Source organism: Mustela erminea, chromosome 7 (assembly GCF_009829155.1).
Source record: "Mustela erminea isolate mMusErm1 chromosome 7, mMusErm1.Pri, whole genome shotgun sequence".
Lineage (NCBI taxonomy): Eukaryota > Metazoa > Chordata > Mammalia > Carnivora > Mustelidae > Mustela > Mustela erminea.
Window position 1 is genome coordinate 82,033,606 of NC_045620.1, and position 23,300 is coordinate 82,056,905.

Genomic DNA, 23,300 nt, shown 5'->3' on the forward strand with positions numbered 1-23,300 from the left:
ACCTGAGCTGAAGGCAGTCGCTTAACCAACTGAGCCACCCAGGCGCCCCCTTCAAACTACTTTTAGAGTTTGAAAAATAGCTGTATGAGGCTCTCAGTTTAATCAGCCCAAGAAACAAACTTGTAGGGATTAAATGGGTTAATTACATATGAAATACTTAAAATAGTGCCTAGCACCGCATAAACACTTCATTAATCTTAATTAATAATGTAATTGGTAAGCCCTCCATTCTAGGCTAGATGTGATACCTTTCATGTCCCTTTTCAGAGAGAATACTCAGCTTTTTTTGAATACCTAGTTATTTTAACATTGTTCCTTATTTTGATATCCCCAAGTTCTTCTCCAGTTGTAAACATGGGATGTGAATACTTCAAGCATGTCTTGATCACTTACTAGGCAAGAATATTTCGTCTGAAAAACAAATTTTCAAGTGCAGTTTCCTATTCTTATTCTCTTGAATGCACAGACATAAGAAGAGGAAGAACAGGAAATACGTTTCTTTGTAAATGCCAACCCCATTCAGTTAAAAGCAACTACCTTGAGCAGAGCTGAGAGAGATTCTGTGACTGTACCCTAGCTCAGTGGAAAGAATCCCATGACACTCATTGCTGCCATGAGTATAGCATAAGAATGACATCACAATTATGATATATTTCCCATCTCTGATCCATATCTACTTGGTACCCAGTCTCATGCTTTGACTGTCCACATGTAAATTCTTAGTTAAGGGTGTACATAATTGGTATTGGTTCTTAGTGAGTCTGATACTGTTGTAGTTAAAAGAGCATTTGTAATTAAAACAGAGGGTCATTACCAGTACAGACCTTATATGACTAGGTGTAATTCCCTTGGAATAATCACTGTATTTGGGTCAGCTGGTTCTTAACCTTGTGGACTCAGAAATTTTATTCTTTACATATACAATTCTAGGTGTTGGTGTTGGGGGAAAAAATGTAACAAACTAACAAATAAAAACCAGGATAACAGTTTATAGGAAGACTAATCATCACATATACCAGATACTTGTGTCTACGGACAACTAATGCAAAAAAAAGTCATCTATTTATAAAAGGAGTTAACAAGGAAGGGTTTTTTGCCTGGGCCTAGACTGTAGGTAGAGAAAAAAAAAAAAAAGTATTCCCAGAAACGTTATAAGCACATAGGCCCACCCAAATCCTCTATGGATTTGGCATTTTAGTGGTAGGGTGGCCTGGGATCCTCCAAGCCAAGAAAAAAGAACATAAAATGGCTCCTGAAGCACTTGGCAAAAACAAACATAAACATTGAAAGGAGACACTCCCAGCTCAGACTCTGCAGGATTTCCTCAGATTAAGCCCTGAACTCGAAATCTAGAATTACAAATCGTACAAGGAAACAGTATACTACTAAGAGAAAGAGTCAGGAGACAAGAAACACTAGGATTGTCCATGCAGAAACTTAAAGTAATAGATTTATCAGATAGAGACTCTGAAGTAAATATGTTTAAATGATTAATGACTCAGATCTCTATACCTGAGGTATTCTATACACAGCCACATGAAGAAAAATGCTTATCAGAATTAAAAATTCTGGAGAATTAAACATTAAATTAGACACAGATGAAGAGAGAGGTAGTTAACTGGATCATAGATATGAGGAATTATCCAGAATATAACATGGGAGAAATGAAAATTTGTAGACATATGAAGGAGAGAGATAATTCAACATACATCTGATAAGATTTTCTAAAGAAGAGAATAGAGAAAATAGAGAAGAGGCTATCAAAGAGATAATGGTTGATAATTTTTCAGAACTAATTAAACCTACATCTTCAGACTTAGGAGATATAAAGAGCCTGAAACAGGATAAATTAAAAGAAATCCACACCTAGACATATCATAGTAAAATTACTCAAAACCAGAAGAAAAAAGAAGATCCTAACAGCAACCAAAGATAAAAGATGACTTCTAAAAGAGCAATACTAGGCTGACAGTGGGCTAATATCATCAGAGTGCTGAGATGAATTAACTTACAACTAGAATTTTCTACCTAGCTGAATTATCATTTAGTGTGACATAAAGATATTTTCAATGCCTGGGAGAATTTACTATTAATACAGCCTTGCTGAGTGAACTTCTAAATGCATTTCATCCTAATGAGAAGGGATGAAGTGCAAGGAAAAAAAAAGAATGTTTGATGTGGGGAGCATAAAAAAGCAAATCAATGTTTCCATATCTTATTTCCTTTACCTTGGGTATGGGGAGTATATGGGATTTACTATTACTATAAACATTTTTCTAAGGCTCTATATACAATAGAGCCAAGTGTGACCTTGTATGAAAAAAATTTAAAAATACTTTTTTAAAGGGAAAAATTTTATTGTTAATGATTCATAAAAAATAGATCAATAGTGATTGTTTCCAAATTGTAGGTTATCACTAGTTTGGGTTTCTCCTTATCATTTTCAGTATTTTATAGTTTTATAAATTTTTATTTTTTTATTATTTTAGTTAGGAATGAACTATTTTTAGGGTAACATTTAACAATACTTCTTCTTTCATTCAGATCTAATCCTTTTTATGAACCTAAACCAACTCTTTCTCCAAATAATTTGGTAACTCCACTTCAAGAACTAGAAACTGAAAGGAGAGTGAAAAGAAAAGCTCCAGCCCCACCAGCCATCTCACCAAAGACAGGAGGAGTAAATGAAAACACCGTTATTTCTGCAGGAAGAGATCTCTCCACTTCTCCTAAGGTAGGAGTTTATTCTTAGTAAAAACATGTATTATATTTATCTTTTCTTCTCCATGCAATTTAATTTGAATTTTAAAAAGTCATTGTTTGCTATTTTGATGATTTAAAAGTAAAATCTAAATAAATCCCTTTTACTGCAATACTGTGTATATGTTTGGGAACCTGTAAATTTATAGAAGAGTATGACTGGATAGTTTGAGTTAAGATTTTTTTAAATGCTGTTTTGAAATAGAGGAAGAAAGACATTATAATTATAGGGACGGTGCTTTAAAGAAAGGATACTCTAAAGCAGTCCGGTGTGAGGGACAGCTTGCACTGATATAGAGGAATGAATAGAAATCCTCCTTTGAGAAATGTACTGGAAAGATTGAGGCCCAGGGCGGAGAAATGCTTTATTGAGCAATTTCAATATTGTCATTTTGATTTATGTCAAATTAAAATTTTTGCCTTATTGTCACTATTTTTAGAAGTTTTAATGCATAATAATTACATGAAAAGGTAAGACACATTGTTGGAACAACTCTAAAGCTTTTACATGATTTGTTTGCAAATAGTATGATATCTTGTGTGTTTAAGGTAGAAATGTTGAGTTTAGCAAGTTTTTTTAGGTAAGTAACTTTTTCCCATCAACTCATGGGTGTTTTGTTCATATTAACGTTATTTAATTCTCACAAGTAGTTAAGGGGAAAATAAGGTGAACTTCAACTCAGTGGGATGAAGTAAAGATCACAGGTCCCTTAGCCAGTAGACAGAGGATTGGAACTGGCATTTTCATTAACTGGGCTATACTCTACCTCAGGTACCTGGGTTGCTGTTTTTTCTCAAGGGAACTGAAGTTTAGTAATTTCTTTTGGATTTTTCAGTTCATTCTTTGGTTTTTGTTAAATGTCAGACCCAGAAATTGTCTGTTTGCCTGTATTTTCATTGTTTTAGAGAGAGAGTAAGTTCCCTGCGGTTTTTACTCTGCTATTCTGGAAGTCAATCTTCAGGTGTTTGTTTTTATAATCAGGTATTTTTTAACCCTGTAACTCTAGGAGGAGAAACCAGGATAAACTTCATCTTCTAATTGACGAGGGAAAGGTGGAAGTGGGATTACCACTCTAAATGAAAGCAGCAAATGGTAGAAGTTAAAGCAAAGGAGATGGCCAATTCCTATACCCATGAGAGGGGGAAAAGAAAAAAAAAAAAGACAGTAATTAGGGCACAAGAATTCCTAAACGTATCCCTTGTCTCCCAGATCTCTACTCCATTGTCTACTCCCTGCCACATCCTCTCCTATACTCCATCAGGAGTCTGAAGCTAATCAAGAAATCCTAATCTCTTTCTAAGGGAATGAAAAGGAATTTAATAGTGCCTATTGTATGCATTTGATCCATAGAACAGCCTGAGAAATACATACCATTATCTTCTTTTTAATATATGAGAAACTGAACCTTAGTTAAGTAACTTGCTCAAAATGATAAAGCTAGTAGTGACAATGCCTGCATTAAAATTCAGGTCCTTTGAGTCTAAAACCCATACTCTGTATTATTTGAACTTGGGACCCTTACTTATCTTTTACTTCCATTTTTATTTGTTATACTAATTGAAGTTACTGAGTAATGAGATCATGGATGTTTTTATTGTTGTTGCCTTCTGTACAAGGTACAAGATAACATTTTCTAAAAAAGTTTATGCTTCAGAATAGAGGAAGTCACTCTTAGGTTTGACTAGTGGTATCGAATTGTTTGATGGTAGCCTGGGGTTTCATCAGATACCTCAGTGTTCTACTCTGAAGACCAGGTATAGAGGCTTAGCAGCAGGACACTGGCTCCCTGTTCCACTTCCACAGCAGAAATCCATATTCATTCAGTTTGTATGTTGGAATTCATGTGAGATTTCATTTTAAAAAATGGACCATTGCCAAACCAAAAAAAAAAGGAAAATACTGATGACATAATTATGTATGAGTTAAGGAATATTAGAATCAGTAGCATACTGACTAATAAAAATGATAAATGACAGCTGAGAAAGTGCAATAGTATGGGGTATATTCAATATGCATGTGTTATGTATGTATGTATATTTAAATATGTATCTATTTCCTAGTAGTTTCTGAAGACTTTGCAGTATTAAAGCTGAGTAAAATAACTGACCATGTTGGTAACCTTGAGTCAATATGAAAAAGTCTTATTTTGTATTGTATACCATATTCTGTTTAGGGAAGCAGGAAGGTGTCTTTAACATCAAAACATTTCCATTAAAATTATTAAAAGAGTTTTAATGCTTTTATGGTATGCTTCTGGTCAGCTATTTTCCTTATTTGTAAATTGAAAGGAGATAATAGTTCAAATAAAGCTTTTGGGAAAAGCCAGGTTCACATTTTAGTCGAATAATAAAAGGATATCACACCACAATTGTTTGATGTAACAAAATGCCAGGCTGCACTCAGTGATAACTTGACTGCAGAAGCCGAAGAGCATTCATTGTCATAAAATGACATGTGCTCAGGCAGATGATTAATTTCCCCACCTGTCACCTGAAACTACTTATTTTATGAAAAAGAACTAAGTTCAGAATTTAAACAAACAAAGTGATAATAAGCATGTACTTATATTGCAAATAAAGTTCAAAGTACCCCGAAGGCAGCTAAAGATTCTTCAGTGTCGTAAATCTATGTAAACTCCACACTTCAGACCTCTGATTTCTGTACTTGTAAAGTGATAAAATCACAGTACTTTTTAAAAAGATTTTATTTATTTGAGAGAGAGCACGAGCAGGGGGAGGGTTAGAGGGAGAAGGAGAAGCAGGCTCCGCACTGAGCAGGGAGCCTGATTTGGGGCTTAATCCCAGGACCCTGGGACGCTGAGTCAAAGGTAGATGCTTAATCGACTCAGCCACCCAGACACCCCAAAACCATAGTATTTTTAAAGACAACTTAGGAAAAAAGGCCAGTGTGGAGAGAAGTAACCTGACATTAAATGTATACAACCATTCAATAAAATAAAGTGATAAGTTAGGCTCAGTGGTGACTGACCATCATTTACTAACTGTGACTGTAAGTTAATAAATCTATAACTCTGAATAGATACAATTCATGCAGCATAGTATAAAATGCAATTCAAATTATGAGAGCAGGTTTAGGAACATAACATTGTTGGTGAATGTATCTGCTAAAGTATATTATTAAATATTATGTACCCAGTTCCATAAAAATCAGAATATATGAATAGCCAACTATCAATGACAAGAAAGAATTTAAATAAACTTACATTTTTGTGATAGCATAGAGAAGAGCTCCACTGCACATTAGATGTATGATATAAGCCTGTTCAAGTGGAGAAGGGCTCCCTCAAAGATACTGATTGGTGAAGCTCCAGTGGTTGACAATGATACTACTATCCAATTGTTCCATCTCTGAAAGTGAAAACCCTATATATCAAGGCCCAGCTAAATAACTCAGGCCTCCACTTTATTGTTACTTCTTTCTAGAAAGTTCTGGCGAAGTCTTATGCTTTACCCTTGTGTGTTTTTGAACTTGAGTACAGATTGCAGTAACTGTGAGAAGCCCAGGGTGAACCAAAGTTAAAATGACATACAGCAATTCCTTTGAGTGGTCCTAGCAGCAAATTCAAACTGTAAAGCAAACACCCTTTTCAGCTTTTGCACAAAAAGACCTCCTAGAAAGTTCCTTACTTCATTTCTATCTGTACAAAACTACAGAATGATGCCGACAGGCCATTTATGCCAAAAAACAATGAGCCCAAAATTGAAATGTTAATATCCTCATATGTACATTGAAAATGTCTCAAACTTTCCAAGAAAAATAATAAAAAGCACACTGATCAGAATTTAATGGAATGCAGTGATAAATACACAGTTATTTTGTAAAATAAAATGTCAAACTGCATTCATTGACAATGGGATCCAGGGGGTGGGTAACTTGCCTATAAATTTTTTACTTACTTGAATATCTTTTTTTTTTAATTTAAATTTTTTTATAAACATATAATGTATTTTTAGCCCCAGGGGTACAGGTCTGTGAATTGCCAGGTTTACACACTTCACAGCACTCACCATAGCACATACCCTCCCCAATGTCCATAACCCCATCACCCTCTCCCGACCCTCCTCCCCCCAGCAACCCTCAGTTTGTCTTGTGAGATTAAGAGTCTCTTATGGTTTGTCTCCCTCCTGATCCCAGCTTCTTTCATTTATTCTTTTCCTACCCCGCAAGCCCCCCACGTTGTATCTCCACTTCCTCATATCAGGGAGATCATATGATAGTTGTCTTTCTCTGACTGACTTATTTCGCTAAGCATAATACCCTCTAGTTCCATCCACGTCATTACAAATGGCAAGATTTCATTTCTTTTGATGGCTGCATAGTATTCCATTGTATATATATACCACATCTTCTTTATCCAGTCATCTGTTGATGGACATCTAGGTTCTTTCCATAGTTTGGCTATTGTGGACGTTGCTGCTATAAACATTCAGGTGCACGTACCCCTTCGGATCACTACATTTGTATCTTTAGGGTAAAAACCCAGTAGTGCAATTGCTGGGTCATAGGGTAGCTCTCTTTTCAACTTTTTGAGGAACCTCCATGCTGTTTTCCAGAGTGTTTGTACCAGCTTGCATTCCCACCAACAGTGTAGGAGGGTTCCCTTTTCTCCGCATCCTTGTCAACATCTGTTATTTCCTGACTTGTTAATTTTAGCCATTCTGACTGGTGTAAGGAGGTATCTCATTGTGGTTTTGATTTGTATTTCCCTGATGCTGCTTACTTGAATATCTTAACCAAGGCAAGATGTTCCTCAATAACACTGACTAAATGGCACACTCTTGTATATATCACCTGTTCTATTGGTTAGTACTCTTGGTTATATCTATTAAAAACAAGCCATTTGGTTGAAAAAAAATTTTTTTTTAACTTAAGCAAAAGGATAACTTGTTTTAAAGACTCAAGGAGATTGTACAGAACCCTAGGCAGAGAATACAACTGGGCCTCAGGAATCAGTGACGATTTTATCTGCTTCTCTCTCTGGAATGTCTTCAATCTGCCTTTACCTTTTAAACAATAGTTTTGTCCAGCCTGTTTTCTCCCTGAAACATAGTTTATGTTTTGGAATTCACTATCTCCCCCGGCAAAGCTATGCTTCTTTCAGGATGACTGATTTTAGCTAAAGGTTAAGGAAAAATTACACTGAATCAACTGTTTTTTCTTAATATGTGGAGCCTCCCAGAATTGTTATTTTTTAAGATCCTTTTAATCATATGAGTCTCTGGTTAATGGGATTTCAGTTGGAATTGGAATTATCTGTGGGCAATAGAAAGCCTCAAATGCCAGGGTTTTGTTTTTGTTTTTTTTTAAATGTTTGGGTTTTTTGTTTTATGATTTTATTTTTAAGCAATCTCATCACCTAACGTGGGGCTTGAACTCAGAACCCTGATATCAGAAGTTACATGCTCCACTGATGAGCCAGCCAGTCACCCCTCAAATGCCAGTTTAAATAAAAGAAAAATTTATTTCTGTCTTTGAAAATGTTGAAGGTCCATTGCCAATACTGTAACCTCACAAGGGCATTAGGGTCCCAGTCTCCTATTTTGCTGACCCCGCATCCTTGGCACAGACTTCCAAGACAGCCATCTTTGAGCCACAGCCCCTGTACCCCATTCCAATAAACAAGAAAAAGACAAAAAGCACTCACACCTACCTCTAGCAAGACATTAGAAAATAAACCTTTATTACTGGGCAGTTGTATTACCCAGTTAAAAATCAAGAGCTCTAGAACTAAGAAGGAAGAGTAGAATAAATATTAGGGAACAGTTGGCAGGCTGTACTGTAGAAAGCTATTAAAATGTGAGTTTTATAGTGGAGATGCAAATGAGCCCAAATCTTGGTATCTGTTCTATGAGAATATCTGAATAATAACTGCTTGAAACAGTTATTTTTAAATGACATTTGCAAACCAATCATGGGCTTCAAAGGAAAATCATCAGAATATTTTGCAACTGCGCATGAAGAAGTCTAGGAACAGTAAGTACTGCAATAGAATGCAAAAACAAAAACAAACCCACAGACAAACAAACAAGAAACTCAAATTAGCAAAAGTTAAATAGTATTTCCTGCAAAATCAGCTCACTACATTTATATAATGATGTCTGAATAGATATGGTAATTTTCAGAGCATAAAATTACTGGTAAGGATACTGAGAAACCTTCCTCTTTTTTTGGCACCTGCAATATCAGTTCTAAAATATATTTGGATATAGGTACTGCTGGGCCTGGACCAGAGTGAAGCAAGAGAGGCTTATATGACACAAAATTTAAGTTGGCACTTGTCTCCTGTTGGAGAAAGGGCAGATTTTACATCGGTACCACCCTAAGAGTGAATGCATCCTTGAATCTTGTGCTCCCTAAGGCACCGCCTTGTCTCACTCTAGTCCAAGCCATGGTGCACAAATAAGGCAGATTTGACAGACAAATGTGCAGTAACTGTAACCCACTTAAAGGTCTTTGAAAAGTGGAAAAATGAGCAACCATAGAATCGAGAACATCTCTAAGAATTTGCCTCCTGATTTTTCTGACTGTATTTAATGGGAAAGATAAAAATGCTAACTTCTGTTTGAAAACAAGTGGATGGGGTGCCTGAGTGGCTCGGCTGGTTAAGTGGCCAGCCCTTGCCTTCAGCTCAGGTCATGATCTTGGGGGTCCTGGGATTGAGCCCTGCACTGGGCTCCCCACACTCAGCAGGGAGTCTGCTTGAAGATTATTTCTCTCCCCTGACCCCATTCTCTCTCTTTCTCTTTCAAATAAATAAATCTTTAAAAAAAAATAAAATAAAAACAAATGAACAAACCATGATTAGAATGCCTGACTTTTGTAACAAATTTTGTATAATAATTAAATGTGATTTTGAGAGGTTATTCTTTTATATCAGTATATTCTGGAGTAACTGAATTAAAGTATGCGTCACAGTTTTCCAAGTGAGACTTGAATTGACATTTTTTTCCTTATAGAGACAAAAGTGTTCCCATATAGAAAAAGAATCTGAATAAGGTAAATAAATTATGTGTGTACTTTGATGATAAAGGATGATTAACAAATTTGGCTGATTTGCTAAATGCTCTGTAGAGTCTACACAGTTAGCAACAGATGGTAAAGTGAGTGTTATTGATGTAAATTGGCAGGATCACTTTAGGGTACATTGTTGATAAATGTGAAGGAAGCTCCGGTTACTTACCCTTTACTGCATGAAGAAGAACAACATATCTATGGTGTTTGAAAAGATTCATGCAAACTATGACAGAGCCCTTCTCAACTGCAGGTACTGGATAGGCTTAATAGTAAGAAAGAGACAAAAACAGAGAATGAAAAGAACCACAATAGAGTGCACAGCAGGGTAGGACCTGGGTGAAGCAAAAGAGACAACTAGGATGTAAAATTAAGAAGCCATTAACTCTTGAGTTTGTGTAAGTGCAAACTTGGCACTTGTTCAAACTCAAGAGTTAGTGTCTCCTTAAATGTTGGCAGTAGGTGCCTTATTATTAAGGAGGTGCTTTATTATTAAGGAGATACTTACTCTCCATGTCATGCATGAACCTGAAACTATGAGAGCCTCCTTAAATTTTGTGCAAAAACTTGGTGAAAAAGGAGGACTAATCTCAATCATCAGAACAAATGACCTCCTGTAAAACAAACTTACCACAAAAACAGAAGTTTTTCTTAAAACTTAATATTAGTTTTTTATTAGTATTTTTAGTATCATTCAACTGGCCATTCCATTAATAAATGAAATCAACAAGTAGTCACCAAAAATAATGATCTGAGGCAAAACATTCATCATGGGTGTATCTAGATAAAGAATATATGGCTTTTGGGGCACCTGGGTGGCTCAGTGGGTTAAAGCCTCTGCCTTCGGCTCAGGTCATGATCCCAGGGTCCTGGGATTGAGCCCCACATCGGGCTCTCTGCTCAGCAGGGAGCCTGCTTCCTCCTTTCTCTCTCTCTGCCTGCCTCTCTGCCTACTTGTGATCTCTGTCTGTCGAATAAATAAATAAAATCTTAAAAAAAAAAAAGAATATATGGCTTTTTATTGTACTATATTTCCAGCTTTGCTGTAGGTTTGAAATTTTTACCCCAAAATGGTGAAAGTAATAATTTGGGAATAGGAAAGAGCTGTTAGATATGAAAAGACACAATTAAAAATTTTTTAGATTATATATAGCTGATAGTTTATTGTAGAACATCAAATTAATGAATAAGAAGACAAACTTAAAAAATTCTTTGTTGAATTCAAGGTGAAAAATGAAGAAATTAAAACTATAGGAGAGAGAGCAAAAATAAACGCTATAGTTAAGAAATTTACTACATTTATTAAAGGAGGTGTAGAGATGAGAACAGATGAAGAAAATAATTTATCAAAGAGGCTTGAGTCCTTAGATTAAAAGAACTCACAAGTACCAGGCAAGATGAAAAGAATGATACCCAAACTAGATATATGCTGCTAGTACTTCTGAATTTCAAAGGCAGGTTACCTACAAAGGAAAGATTTTACCATCAGACACTTTCATAACGTTAATTGCTGGAGACAGTGGAGCATGTTTACCTAATTAAAAAAGAATAAATATCTGCAGACAGAAACATATCAAATATATAAAAATTTATGGATTTGTAATGATAATATCCAAATAGTTGATGGAGGTTGCTAGGTCACCAACTCATTATTATATACCTCGATAAATAATGAAAAAGAGTCAAGTATTTATCCTGACTTTCCTTTATGAACTGTATTTCAAGATAATAGTTGATGACGGAAAGTCCTTCCTCTATAGAAGAATTCTAGCAATGAAATGCAGAAGGAATGATATCATTAGAAAATTCACCATTTCATAATCCCTAAGGAAATAATGGTTCTAGCAACAATCAGCATGGCTGCTAAAACACTTGAGGAAAGGTTTTATAATGGATGAATGGATCAGGCTGACAGTACTCAACTGAAGTGAACAGTCTTAATATTCTTTAGAGTATGGCAGTCATTTTGTGCCTCCTGTTATATTGCAATAGCAAATATATAGAACCACCTTTAAACTGTTCTTACCAAAGAATTAAACTGAGATCTAATCAAGCCACTGATTGTAATAACTCTCAGGAAATGTGGGGTGGATGTGTGTCTGTAGAGGAATATGTGAAATGACAACATGAAGATGCAATCAGCCAAAACAGAGAATGTGGGAAATCTTCCAGGATAGATGACCCAATTCATTTAACAAATGAATAGCTTGGTCAAAGTGGAGAAGAGGAGAAATCATAGATCTTAAATTTACTTATCCTATAGAGATACATACTGGATTATTACTGTTGAAATGATAGAATTCTGGGATTTGCTTTAAAATACTCTAGGAGAAAATGTGTGTGTAGGGGGCTGGTATTTTAAGAGAGTAACAGAACAAAATTGGAAAAAATGTTATCAACTTTTGAAGCAGAGTAGTGGTTATATGAGGGTTCATTATAATATTTGTTCTACCTTTGAAGTTTTCCATTATTAAAAAAAAAAAAACCTAGAGGATTGAGAAGGATGTAGTTATAATTCTTATTTTTTAAAATTTAATTTTATTTTATTTCTTTTCAGCGTTCCAAAATTCATTGTTTATGCACCACACCCAGGTGCTCCATGCAATACGTGCCCTCCATAATACCCACCACCAGGCTAACCCATCCCTGCTCCCTTCCAAATCCCTCAGTTTGTTTCTCAGAGTTCAGTCTCTCATGGTTTGTCTCCCCCTCCGACTTCCCCCCATCTCATTTCTCCTCTCCATCTCCCAATGTCCTCAATGTTATTCGTTATGCTCCATAAGTAAGTGAAAGCTTATGATATTTGACTCCCTCTGCTTAACCTACTTCACTCAACATAATCTCTTCCAGTCCTGTCCATGTTGATATTAAAGTTGTGTATTCATCCTTTCTGATGGAGGCATAATACTCCCTTGTATATATGGACCATATCTTCTTTATCCATTTGTCCGTTGAAGGGCATAAAGATGTAGTATAATTCTGATTAGACTCTGAGAAGGAAAAGAAAGAGTAGAGCAGAGACTATATTTGAAGAGATACAATGGCTGAGAAAAAAACTGATGAAAGATACAATCTGCTGATTCGAGAAGCCTAGCAAAAATCCCACTCAGGATAAAAGAAATCTAAACTGGAGACCTTGCTGTGAAACTTCAGAAAATGATTGACTGATTGATAGGCAGATGTGGGTAGGTAGGTAGAGAAATACAAGAGATCTGTAAGCCCAAGGGTGGGAAGAAGCCACAATACCTTCAAAGGAACACTGCTGATTTCTCAACAGTAATAATAGAAGCCAGAGATAGTTCAGTGATATCTCTGACGTGATGAAAGAAAATAACTGCCAGCCTAGAGTTGTATGTCCAGTGAAAATATTTCAAGAATGAGGACAAAAATAAAGATGTTTCCAGACAACCAAGTTTGTTACCAACAGACCCTCTCTAAAGGAAGTTCTAAGACATATAACTTAGGCAGAAGGAAAATATTCATTCGAAGGTCAGGAATTTAAGACACAAAGAAAGATCACACAATGGCAAATAGGTGGATAAATTTAAGCACAAATGGAGTAATATTTCATGATGGGCTGAAATAAAAGAATTAAAATATATGAGAACAATAATATTTAAGCTGGGAGTGAGAATAAGTACACTAATGTGTTCTAAGTTCCTTATATTATTGAGAAAAAGGATAAAATAATTGATTGATTGCTCTTTAGACATTGATTAGTTAAGGAAGCATGTTATAATTTTTAGGATAATTACTAAAAGGATAGAGACATAACATTTAACTTCCAAACTAGAAGAGTGAATGGAGGAAAGATTTTTAGGAATAATAATAATTCAGTAAAATAATTCAGTAAAAGGAGAGAAAAATAAACACAAAGTGGTTGGAACAAATAGAAAAGTTAAAATAATATGATAGATTGAAACTCTAGTAATTAAATCTAAATGGGCTAAAAGCTCCAGTTAAAAAACAAAGATTATCAGTCTGGATTTTAAAATCCAGTATACATATGTAAAAATAGATATATGAAAGATTGAAATTAAAAGACTGAAAAAAGATTTACCATGAAAACATTAACCAAAAGAAAACCAATGTTGCCATATTAATATTGAATATGATAGGTTTTAAGGCTGACTGCATTACTAGATATAAAAGTTGATCGTCTCATCATGATAGAAAGTCAGTTCACCAGGAGTATAAACTGTTGAATTTGCATCCGCCTAATAATATATCCTCAAAATATACAGAGTTAACTTTGAAAGAACTACAGAAAGAAGAAGCAGATAATCCATGTCACAGTGAACTATTATAGCACTTCTCTAAATAGACAGACTCAAAAATCAGTAGGGTTTAAGGACTCAGTTAACAATTTTGACCTCATAAAATACTACCCTATACAACTAAAGAATTCATTTCTTTATAGTGACTATATCTTAGGGTCTAACATAAGTTTTCAACAAATTTCAGTGGGTTGGAATGATGTTTTATGCCCATAGTGCAGTTACACTAGAAATGAATAACAAAACAAGAGCTAGAACAAACCCATATATTTGAAAATTACTGTATACATTTTCAAGTAACATATAGGTCAAAGAAGAAATTATACACAGAAAATAAACTATAAATCCAATGAAATATTTTGGTTTTACTACTTGACGTGTTGATGAGGAGGATATTTACAGTCAATTTGAACTCCTATAATCATTTCTATGAAAGTTTTATGTTTGCTTAAACTTCTGGCTTGGCACTGTTTTTTAATATAAGTCTCAACTTGAAGGGCTTGAAGAACAAGCTTGACGTGTTTGAACTTGGAGAAGAGTCTCAGAAACAATCAGGGTACAGTTGAATTAATGGAGCAACTAGATATTGTAAAATGGCTTAATATTTCTTTTACTGTCTGTTTCTATGGCATTTAAGCAAGAGGTTAGGACATACTTTTAATGGTAAAAGGGGCTCTTTAACTGGTTTACATGCAGAAGGCCAAACTGCTGTGGGACATATAAACTCTTTTATATTTGTATTATGAGTTGTAATCTAAGGATTAATATATGCACTAAATATTAGCTTCATTAGTGCCATTTTCATAAGTGTGTATGAGCATTTTCTTTACAAACCTGCATGTAGTTAGATCATTTCATTAGGTCTTTAGTTTATAACCCAGGAATTTTTTTGACTTCTTAAAAAAAAGAAAACTTATAATATTGTTCAGCTAGTGCTGCAGAAAGACTTTTAAAACTAGGTAAACCTTTTTAGTAATCATCTTATTGAGAAGCAAAGCCAATAATTGAAAATACATTGTGAATACATTAATTATTCTTTGGGAATGTAAACTTACAAAGTTCTTTTTTTTTTTTTTTAAATTTTTAAAGATTTTATTTATTTATTTGACAGAGAGAAATCACAAGTACACTGAGAGGCAGGCAGAGAGAGAGAGAGAAGGAAGCAGGCTCCCTGCTGAGCAGAGAGCCCGATGCGGGACTCGATCCCAGGACCCTGAGATCATGACCTGAGCCGAAGGCAGCGGCCTAACCCACTGAGCCACCCACGCGCCCCACAAAGTTCTTGATAGTTTGATAAATAAGTTTGTGCTGTTACTTTGTAGTAAAATTTTTTTATGTTCTAGTACTAAATTCCTCAGTTTGAGACCATTCTCATACCCAGACTGTCTTCTGACGCTCAAGAGATAATTGTTTATCTGCACTATCATAATTTCTAATTCTAAGGTATAATAATTTGCTGTAATAATTTGAATAAAAATGCTAAAACTTTTTCTGCACCACCTCCATAAGATGTCATTGGAGTGGAAATTGTTTAGTGTTTACCTATTTAACTCTTAGATGTATCTTAGCTGCCTTTGGAAGACAGGTTTTAAAATAGCAGGGCTTTTTTCTTTTTTCTTTTCTTTCCATACTTCTTATAGTAAAACTCCATAAGTAAGCAAAACAGAAAAGGTTCATCTAATTGAGTGATTAGTATAAGTCACAGAGTTCGTTTTTTAATAGAAAAACAGTTTATTCTTTCATGTACTCAGACTAACTTGAATTATTAAGTAGAAGTCTTCATTTAGCCTCACTTTCATGAGTTAAATATTTTAGTAATGTGTACTTCAGATTTACACACAATGTAAAGAAGTTTGTTCTGTTACATATTGTTGCCCTTGTATATATTTCTTTACAACTTGTTAATATCTTTATTTTACTTAACAAAACTGCACCTTGAATAGCAGTTACACAAATAAGTTATTCTTATAACTGCTTATAATATCCCTATAAATTTAGAATTGACTAAAAATATTTTTAACATAGAAATTATTTTACTTATTGCTTTTTCCCCCCAGGAAAAAAAGTGTGTTTCCTTTAGAGTGCCTTTAATATGTTTAGAAAGGGAAATTATTCAAAATAATTTACTTAATACAATGAACATACCATGCCCAAAATATAACCAACTCTATATTAATAATATTTGATGATGAGGCTTTAGAGTATACATAACCAAAGATAATACACGTATGTTTCTTCATTTTGAAAATACTAACTCAGACACAGGTGCCTGGGTAGTACAGTCATTTGTACTCTAAGAGTACAACTCTTAGTTCTGGCTGGGTTGTGGAATCTAGCCACACATCAGCCTCCACACTCAGGTTGGAGTCTGCTTGGGTTTCTTTCTGCCTCAGCCGCCTGTGCTCTCTCTCTCTCTCTCTCTTTCTTGCTCTCAAATAAGTAAATAAATATTTAAAAAAAGAAAATACTCAGACACATGTGCATTTTATAATTTTCATGGTTAGCCATCATAACTTTGATAAACATTGACAATAAAAGACATTCATGGATGGCTATAATCAAAAACACAAAAAACAAGTGTTGGTGAGGATATGGGGGAAAAGCAGCCCTCCTGGATAATTGGTGGGAATGCAAACTGGTGCAACTATTGTGGAAAACAATACAAAGGTTTCTCAAAAAGTTAAAAATAGAACTACCCTGTGATCCCACTACTGGGTATTTATCCCCAAAATACAAAAACACTAATTCAAAGGGATACATGCACTGTTATGTTTATGCAGCATTATTTACAATAGCTAAATTATGGAAGCAGTCCAAGTGTCCATTGGTAGAAGAATGGATAAAGAAGAGATCTCTCTCACACACACACATATGAATATTATTCAACTATAAAACATGAATGCAATTTTGGGGCATCTGGGTGGCTCAGTCAGTTAAGCATCCACCTCTTGATTTTGACTCATGTCATGATCTCAGGGTTGTGAGACTGAAGTCTTACAAAAATTGTTATCTCATATTTGACTTATGCAAAATAATATATGAAATACATAGGGTAAGTTATGGATCCTAAGAACAAAGTGAATACTATCCAGTGTTAAAAACTAAAAACATTGCCAGTAATGTCAGATCTACTGGTAATGCTTCTGCCCTTCTGCCTGTGTTCTACTTCTCCTCCCAAACATATGGCTGCTAACCATTCTTTTATAAATATGAACCCCTAAACAATGTTTATTTCAAGATTTACAAAAATGACATTATCCTGTATACCTAAACATAGGTTGTTTATGCATTATTCTTTTAGTAGGCTTCTCTATTTACTCAATATTATGTTTCTAAGACTTATACACGTTATACAGCTGTAGTTTATTCATTTGCATTGCTATATAATCTGTTCCATGGAGCCTACAATGATTTGTCCATTCTCCTGATGATGGAGATAAGAATTTTCCCCCACATTTCAGCCATTAGGAATGATATTGCTGTGAAAATTCTTTATGTCTCTTGAAATAGGGTTTTCTTGGGGTAATGGTATTCAGTGTTAGTTGGGAAACTTAAAAAAAATATATCGGTGCTTGGATCCTACATTACACCATTAACTTTGAATCTTTAGAAGTGGATTTAGACATTAATGTTGTTTTGTGTTTTTCGTTGTCCATGTGATTTTAAAGGTTAGTAAGGATTAAAAAACACTATGTTAAAAGTATTTCTAAGCATGGGGTTTCCTGGTTCTAGGAGTATGTCAGTTTAAAAGACTATTTATTTACTTACTATAAAAGATAACACACAGAGATACACTGAAAAGCATTTTTCTTCCCTTGGAAAACTTGTGTCTTTCACAAAAGCTTTTTTTTCACTCCTCAAGTTTTCCTTTATATGAAAAAATGTTTCGTGCCCAGCAACTCAATAAAAATCTGTATTTTGTGCAGGATCTGGTTATTTTGCAGTGTAAAATTCTTCAGAGTGTTTTTGGTACTGGAAGTCTCACTAGGATGATGTTTTAAAATCATTAATCAATTATGTCACTGCCTTGCTCAAAACCTACCAGTGGCCTCCCTTACAGAATAAAATGACCATGGCCTTTAAAGGCCATATCTCATCTGGTTTCTATCTTTGTCTCCAACTTTCATTCCTATCACCCAGTGCTTTTTTTATTCTGTTAGAGTCATGCTGGACTTCTGGTCCTCAAGTATGGCCAGTGCATTATAGCCTCAGGATCTTTATATTTGTTTTTCACTCTGGAACATTATTTCCGAGATTTCCTCATGACTCATTTCCTCATTTCATTCAGATCTCTTTTCAGTGTCACCTCTTTAAAGAGGACTTCCCTGGGGTGCCTGGGTGGCCCAGTGGGTTAAGCCTCTGCCTTCCAACTCAGGTCATGATCCCAAGGTCCTGGGATCGAGCCCCGCATCGGGCTTTCTGCTTGGTGGGGAGCCTTCTTCCCTTCCTCTCTCTCTCTGCCTGCCTCTCTGCCTGCTTGTGGTCTCTGTCTGTCAAATAAATAAATAAAATACTTTTAAAAAATAAAATAAGGAGGCATTCCCTGACTACCCTATGTAAACCACCCCCTTTTTCTTAATTACTATCTTCTTACCTATATACTTACCTATATACTTTATCATTTTTTTCCTGAATACTCTTTGAGCTCCATGAGATCATGGACTTCTTCATTTCTGTGTCCTTAGAAGATAGCATGGGTAGGTGCTCAATAAATATTTGTTGGGTAGGTGGATTAATGACCTATTGAATGAACAGAAGGAAAGAAGGAAGGAAGGAAGGAAGGAAGGAAGGAAGGTCGGAAGGAAGGAAGGAAGAAAAGCAAGCAATCTGCCTTCAGTAGAGAGAGTACAAGAAGAATAAGTTTGTATTTAAGAAAATGAATTCAGGGGCGCCTGGGTGGCTCAGTGGGTTAAGCCGCTGCCTTCGGCTCAGGTCATGATCTCAGCGTCCTGGGATCGAGCCCCGCATCGGGCTCTCTGCTCCGCAGGGAGCCTGCTTCCCTTTCTCTCTCTCTCTGCCTGCCTCTCTGCCTATTTGTGATCTCTGTCTGTCAAATAAATAAATAAAATCTTTTAAAAAAAAGAAAAAGAAAGAAAAAGAAAATGAATTCAGTTTTAGATCCTCCTTCTATCCTTTGTTCTCCCCTTCTTCCATCTGAAACATGTACCTACACATAGATGTCAGGATTAACAATGAAACTGGTCTTTTCTTTTCTTCTTCTTCTTCTTTTTTATATTTTATTTATTTATTTGACAGAGAGACAGCAAGAGAGGGAACACAGGCCAGGGTTGAGGGTTGGGAAAGGGAGAAGCAAGCCTCCCACCGAGCAGAGAGCTGAATTTGAAGCTCAATCCCAGGGTCCCGGAATCACGACCTGAGCGGAAGGCAGACACTTAACGACTGTGCCACACAGCCTTCCCTGGTCTTGCCTTTTCAAGGGATTAGCAAAATTGTAGATTTTGTGAAATAGGCGTTAAAATCGAAAGCTATTTAAGAAGTGAAAATGCAGACTCTAAGAAAATGACCCTTCATCCTCCTTCAGGGATGTCTGAGTTCAGTGATTAGGAAGTGCTGGCCTATTGAGGCTTCTGGGGGAAAACTCATTAATTGTGAACTTTACATAGAAGATATTTCAATCATGAACTCAGGAGCTGAGGACTCCCTCCTGCTCAAAGATAACAGAGAGTGAGGGCATGGAGGACTGAGCCTTGGGGCTGAGACAGGGACATCTTTAGACAAGAGCTGTTGTCAAGTCGCATGTGGAGAAAATAAAACTGGCTCTAGTAGTCTCTAGGGAAATAGGCCACATATACATTCTATAATTTTCTTTTTTTTTTTTTTAAAGATTTTATTTATTTATTTGAGAGAGAGACAGTGAGAGAGAACATGAGCGAGGAGAAGGTCAGAGGGAGAAGCAGACTCCACATGGAGCTGGGAGCCTGATGTGGGACTCGATCCCGGGACTCCAGGATCATGACCTGAGCCGAAGGCAGTCGTCCAACCAACTGAGCCACCCAGGCACCCCACATTCTGTAATTTTCTAGTGTCTCCTATCTGCCTGTTCCTTCACTGAGAGTAAAGAACCTTTCTGTCCAGATGCAGTGTGTGGTCTCTCAACTCAGGTGGGATATGAAAGCACACAACCTTGCTAGAGTTTTTTGGATGTGGATTTGAAGACTATGTCTAAATCAGGTAACATCAGGCTTGAAGATAGTTTACCCACCACTTTTTCTGTCATAAATATTTTTCTGTCATAAATGTTTTGCATTTATCCGTACTGGAGTTCCATGCTGAAACCATCTGGAAGAATCTTGAAGAAGATGGTGGTCCCCATCTACTAGGATCATAAAAATTCTTAAGAAAATTGTGGAATGAAGAAGTTTAAGACTCTTTGGCATATAGCATTTTACTTTGTTTTATTTTAGTCTATTTCCATATGAACTAGACTTACATCAAAGAAATACACCTATCAGTCAGTTGGCAGAAGTTTGCTTTGAATGGTTATTCCTTACATTTATAAAGTACTTTATAGTCTCCAGAACACATAATTTATTTTAATATCTCTGCAAAACCATGAAGTAGATAGGGTGGCTGCTATTTCTGCCATTTTAAAAATAAAGAAATTAAGGCAAAGCTCAAGCCACTCATTATATCACATCCTATCTAGTGTAAGTGTGCCACATCTCTTACAAATACAAATTTGTAAACAAAGTTATTAAGTACTTACTAAAAGGAGTCTTATATTTATAAAAATGGAATTTGGAAAGCCTCCTTCAAATACTAAACTTTGCTAGTACATTTAAGTGCATTAACTACTGGACTAAAAACTTGGGGAACAGAGAATTTGTAGTCTGGTTATTCACTAGCAGGGCTCCTGAGTGCCTCAGGCAATTAAGCGTCTGACTTTTGACTTTGACTCAGGTCATGATTTCAGGGTCCTGAAAATGAGTTCCTTGTTAGGACCTGCGCTCAGTGTGGAGTCTGCTTGAGTCTCTCTCCCTCTATGCCTCTCCACCATGTGTATTCTCTCTATAAAATGAATGAATAAATATTTGAAGGAAAAGAAAAAAAATCACTACTAATAGACAAATAGAAAATGAAGGCTAAGTATTTAGCCTAAAGTTGCATTGTTGAGAAAATACAATTCAATGAACAAAACTAAGTTACACACAAGTTTTTTTAGGAAAAAAAAAAAATGGTGCTATCTTAAAAATGGTGACATTTTTGTATTTTATTTTTACATCCTTTGAATTTTATTTAGTTTTGTCTGTCAGAATTTGAGAAACTGTATTTTATGAGCTTGATGACAAATCTTAAGTTTGGTTTTATTTATACTCATACATTTTGCCGTCAGTGCAAAACTGTGCATTAAAATCTCTTCTTGGAAAATTTATTTTTGTATTAGAATTAGAGTATGTTGTATTATGAAACAGTGAAAAGGTATCATTAACAGCTGTTTAAATTTAAGTAATTTTTTAAATCTTATATTCAGTTTTATCTTATACTAAATATCTCATTTAGCATAAGATATTATAGACAAGATTTCTTTTCCTTATTAAGCCATAAGATTAACAGTAGCCTTTTCCTTGATTGCTTGAAACTAATTGAGCTTGGTTTTTTTTTAACTTGGCAGTCATCTTTTTTAACTTGGACACAAGCATGTGTGAGTAAGTGTTCCCATATTTTAGTCATGGTGAATTATGAGCATATTAAAAATAATTATCTTCACCTCATAAATCTTTTAGTCAAGTTTATTTTAGTGCTTACTTTAATCTTCCTGTTAATGTCTCCTAGTTCTGGTCAGATATATACGGGTGGCAGTAAATTATAGATTTGAGCTGTATTTAGTAGAGAAAAAGGCCAGTGGCATAATGTATTGTAACTGTAGTTCATAATCAAGTGTCTGTTGAGAGTTTTGGGGCATTAATGAAACCCATCTCTTTTGCTGCTTATTGGAATTGGGAACTTATTTTATAAACTGAATACAATAATTTAGTTTCATTGGCAGATTTTGAAAATTAAAGAATTAGAGATGCCATTCTATGGAGGAAAAAGTAAAGTGGCATTTGCCAAACACTAATGGTGATAATAGGGTTAGAGTAGATCCTCTAAGTTAATTCATGCTGTTGAAGGTAGGCACAATTAGTAATATGAACATTCAGTTGGTTTAGGAAAAAAGAAACAGCAGCATATTACCAAAAATCAGGATCATTGTTATAATGTTTAGCAAATATAATAATGAACATAACACATTTTGAGATTATAGGCTTTTAGATTGGAGGCCTACATGGTATGTATCAGGTACTTATGAGACAGTGTGAACATAGTAGTTACATGTTCCATGAGGTATTTTCTCAGCTATGCTCAACAGTGTGCTTTGCGATCGCTTCTCCATTTGTTGAATTCAGGGATGACCTTTGCATGAATAAAGTCAAATAGGATTAAGGCAGGAATTTTCAACAATAGAAAAGAGCAACAGATGTAGCCGACTTTGAACGTGGGAGGATTGTTGATGCCCTATTGCTTAAAGGGAGTGTCTGTAGTGGGGGGAAAGGATAAGGAAAGGGAAAGTAAAAAATAAGTTTATAGAATACTAAAAATTTAGAAAAGGAGTAAAAATAGCCCAAAATACCTCTCCAAGGTCTTTCATAGTTGGGAAGAAATTGTCTTATAATTTAAAGATCCTTTAAACTGTATAACTTTTTTCCTTTATTACAAAGATATAGTTTGGGAGGAAAATACATATATATATATACACGCTTTCAAAATATGGATGGAAAATATATGTGGTTAGGAAAACTGCAGATAATACTATGTGGTTTTTGTGAAGGCTGTTCTTTCTGTAGTCTTATTTGTTCCATTTTGGGCTATAACAATATAAAACTATGAATGTTGCACACAAATTATTCTGTTAGTTTTAAACATAAAGTAACAAAAGATAAGATTCCAAAATAATTGTATATGTGGTGAGACCATACTTAATTTTTGACTGGTATAGGTGAAACATTTTAAAATAGTCATTGCATATAAATCACTTTGTTTCATCTTAGTTTGCTTTGTTTCTTATACAATGGAGTTGGTTTATTTTTTAAAAGATTATTAGTTTGTCATATAGATTCTCTTTTCAGATTATTTAATTTAAAACAAAATCTAATCCTTGATGTCTATTATATACTAAATGCACATCCTGCAAACACTAACTGTTTGGCACCAGTGTTTTCTGGTTCCTG

The 23,300-nt window shown here is 35.1% G+C and overlaps 1 protein-coding gene across 13 annotated transcripts in view; it reads left to right on the forward strand.

Annotated features, from left to right (window-relative positions):
- EHBP1 (EH domain binding protein 1) overlaps positions 1-23,300 on the forward strand; it is a 367,874-nt gene that overhangs the window by 197,340 nt on the left and 147,234 nt on the right. For all 13 annotated transcript variants that reach the window (XM_032353634.1, XM_032353639.1, XM_032353635.1 and 10 more), the window contains one exon: positions 2,545-2,734. In XM_032353634.1, the coding sequence (XP_032209525.1) occupies positions 2,545-2,734 (190 nt within the window). The remainder of the gene's footprint in view (positions 1-2,544; positions 2,735-23,300) is intronic.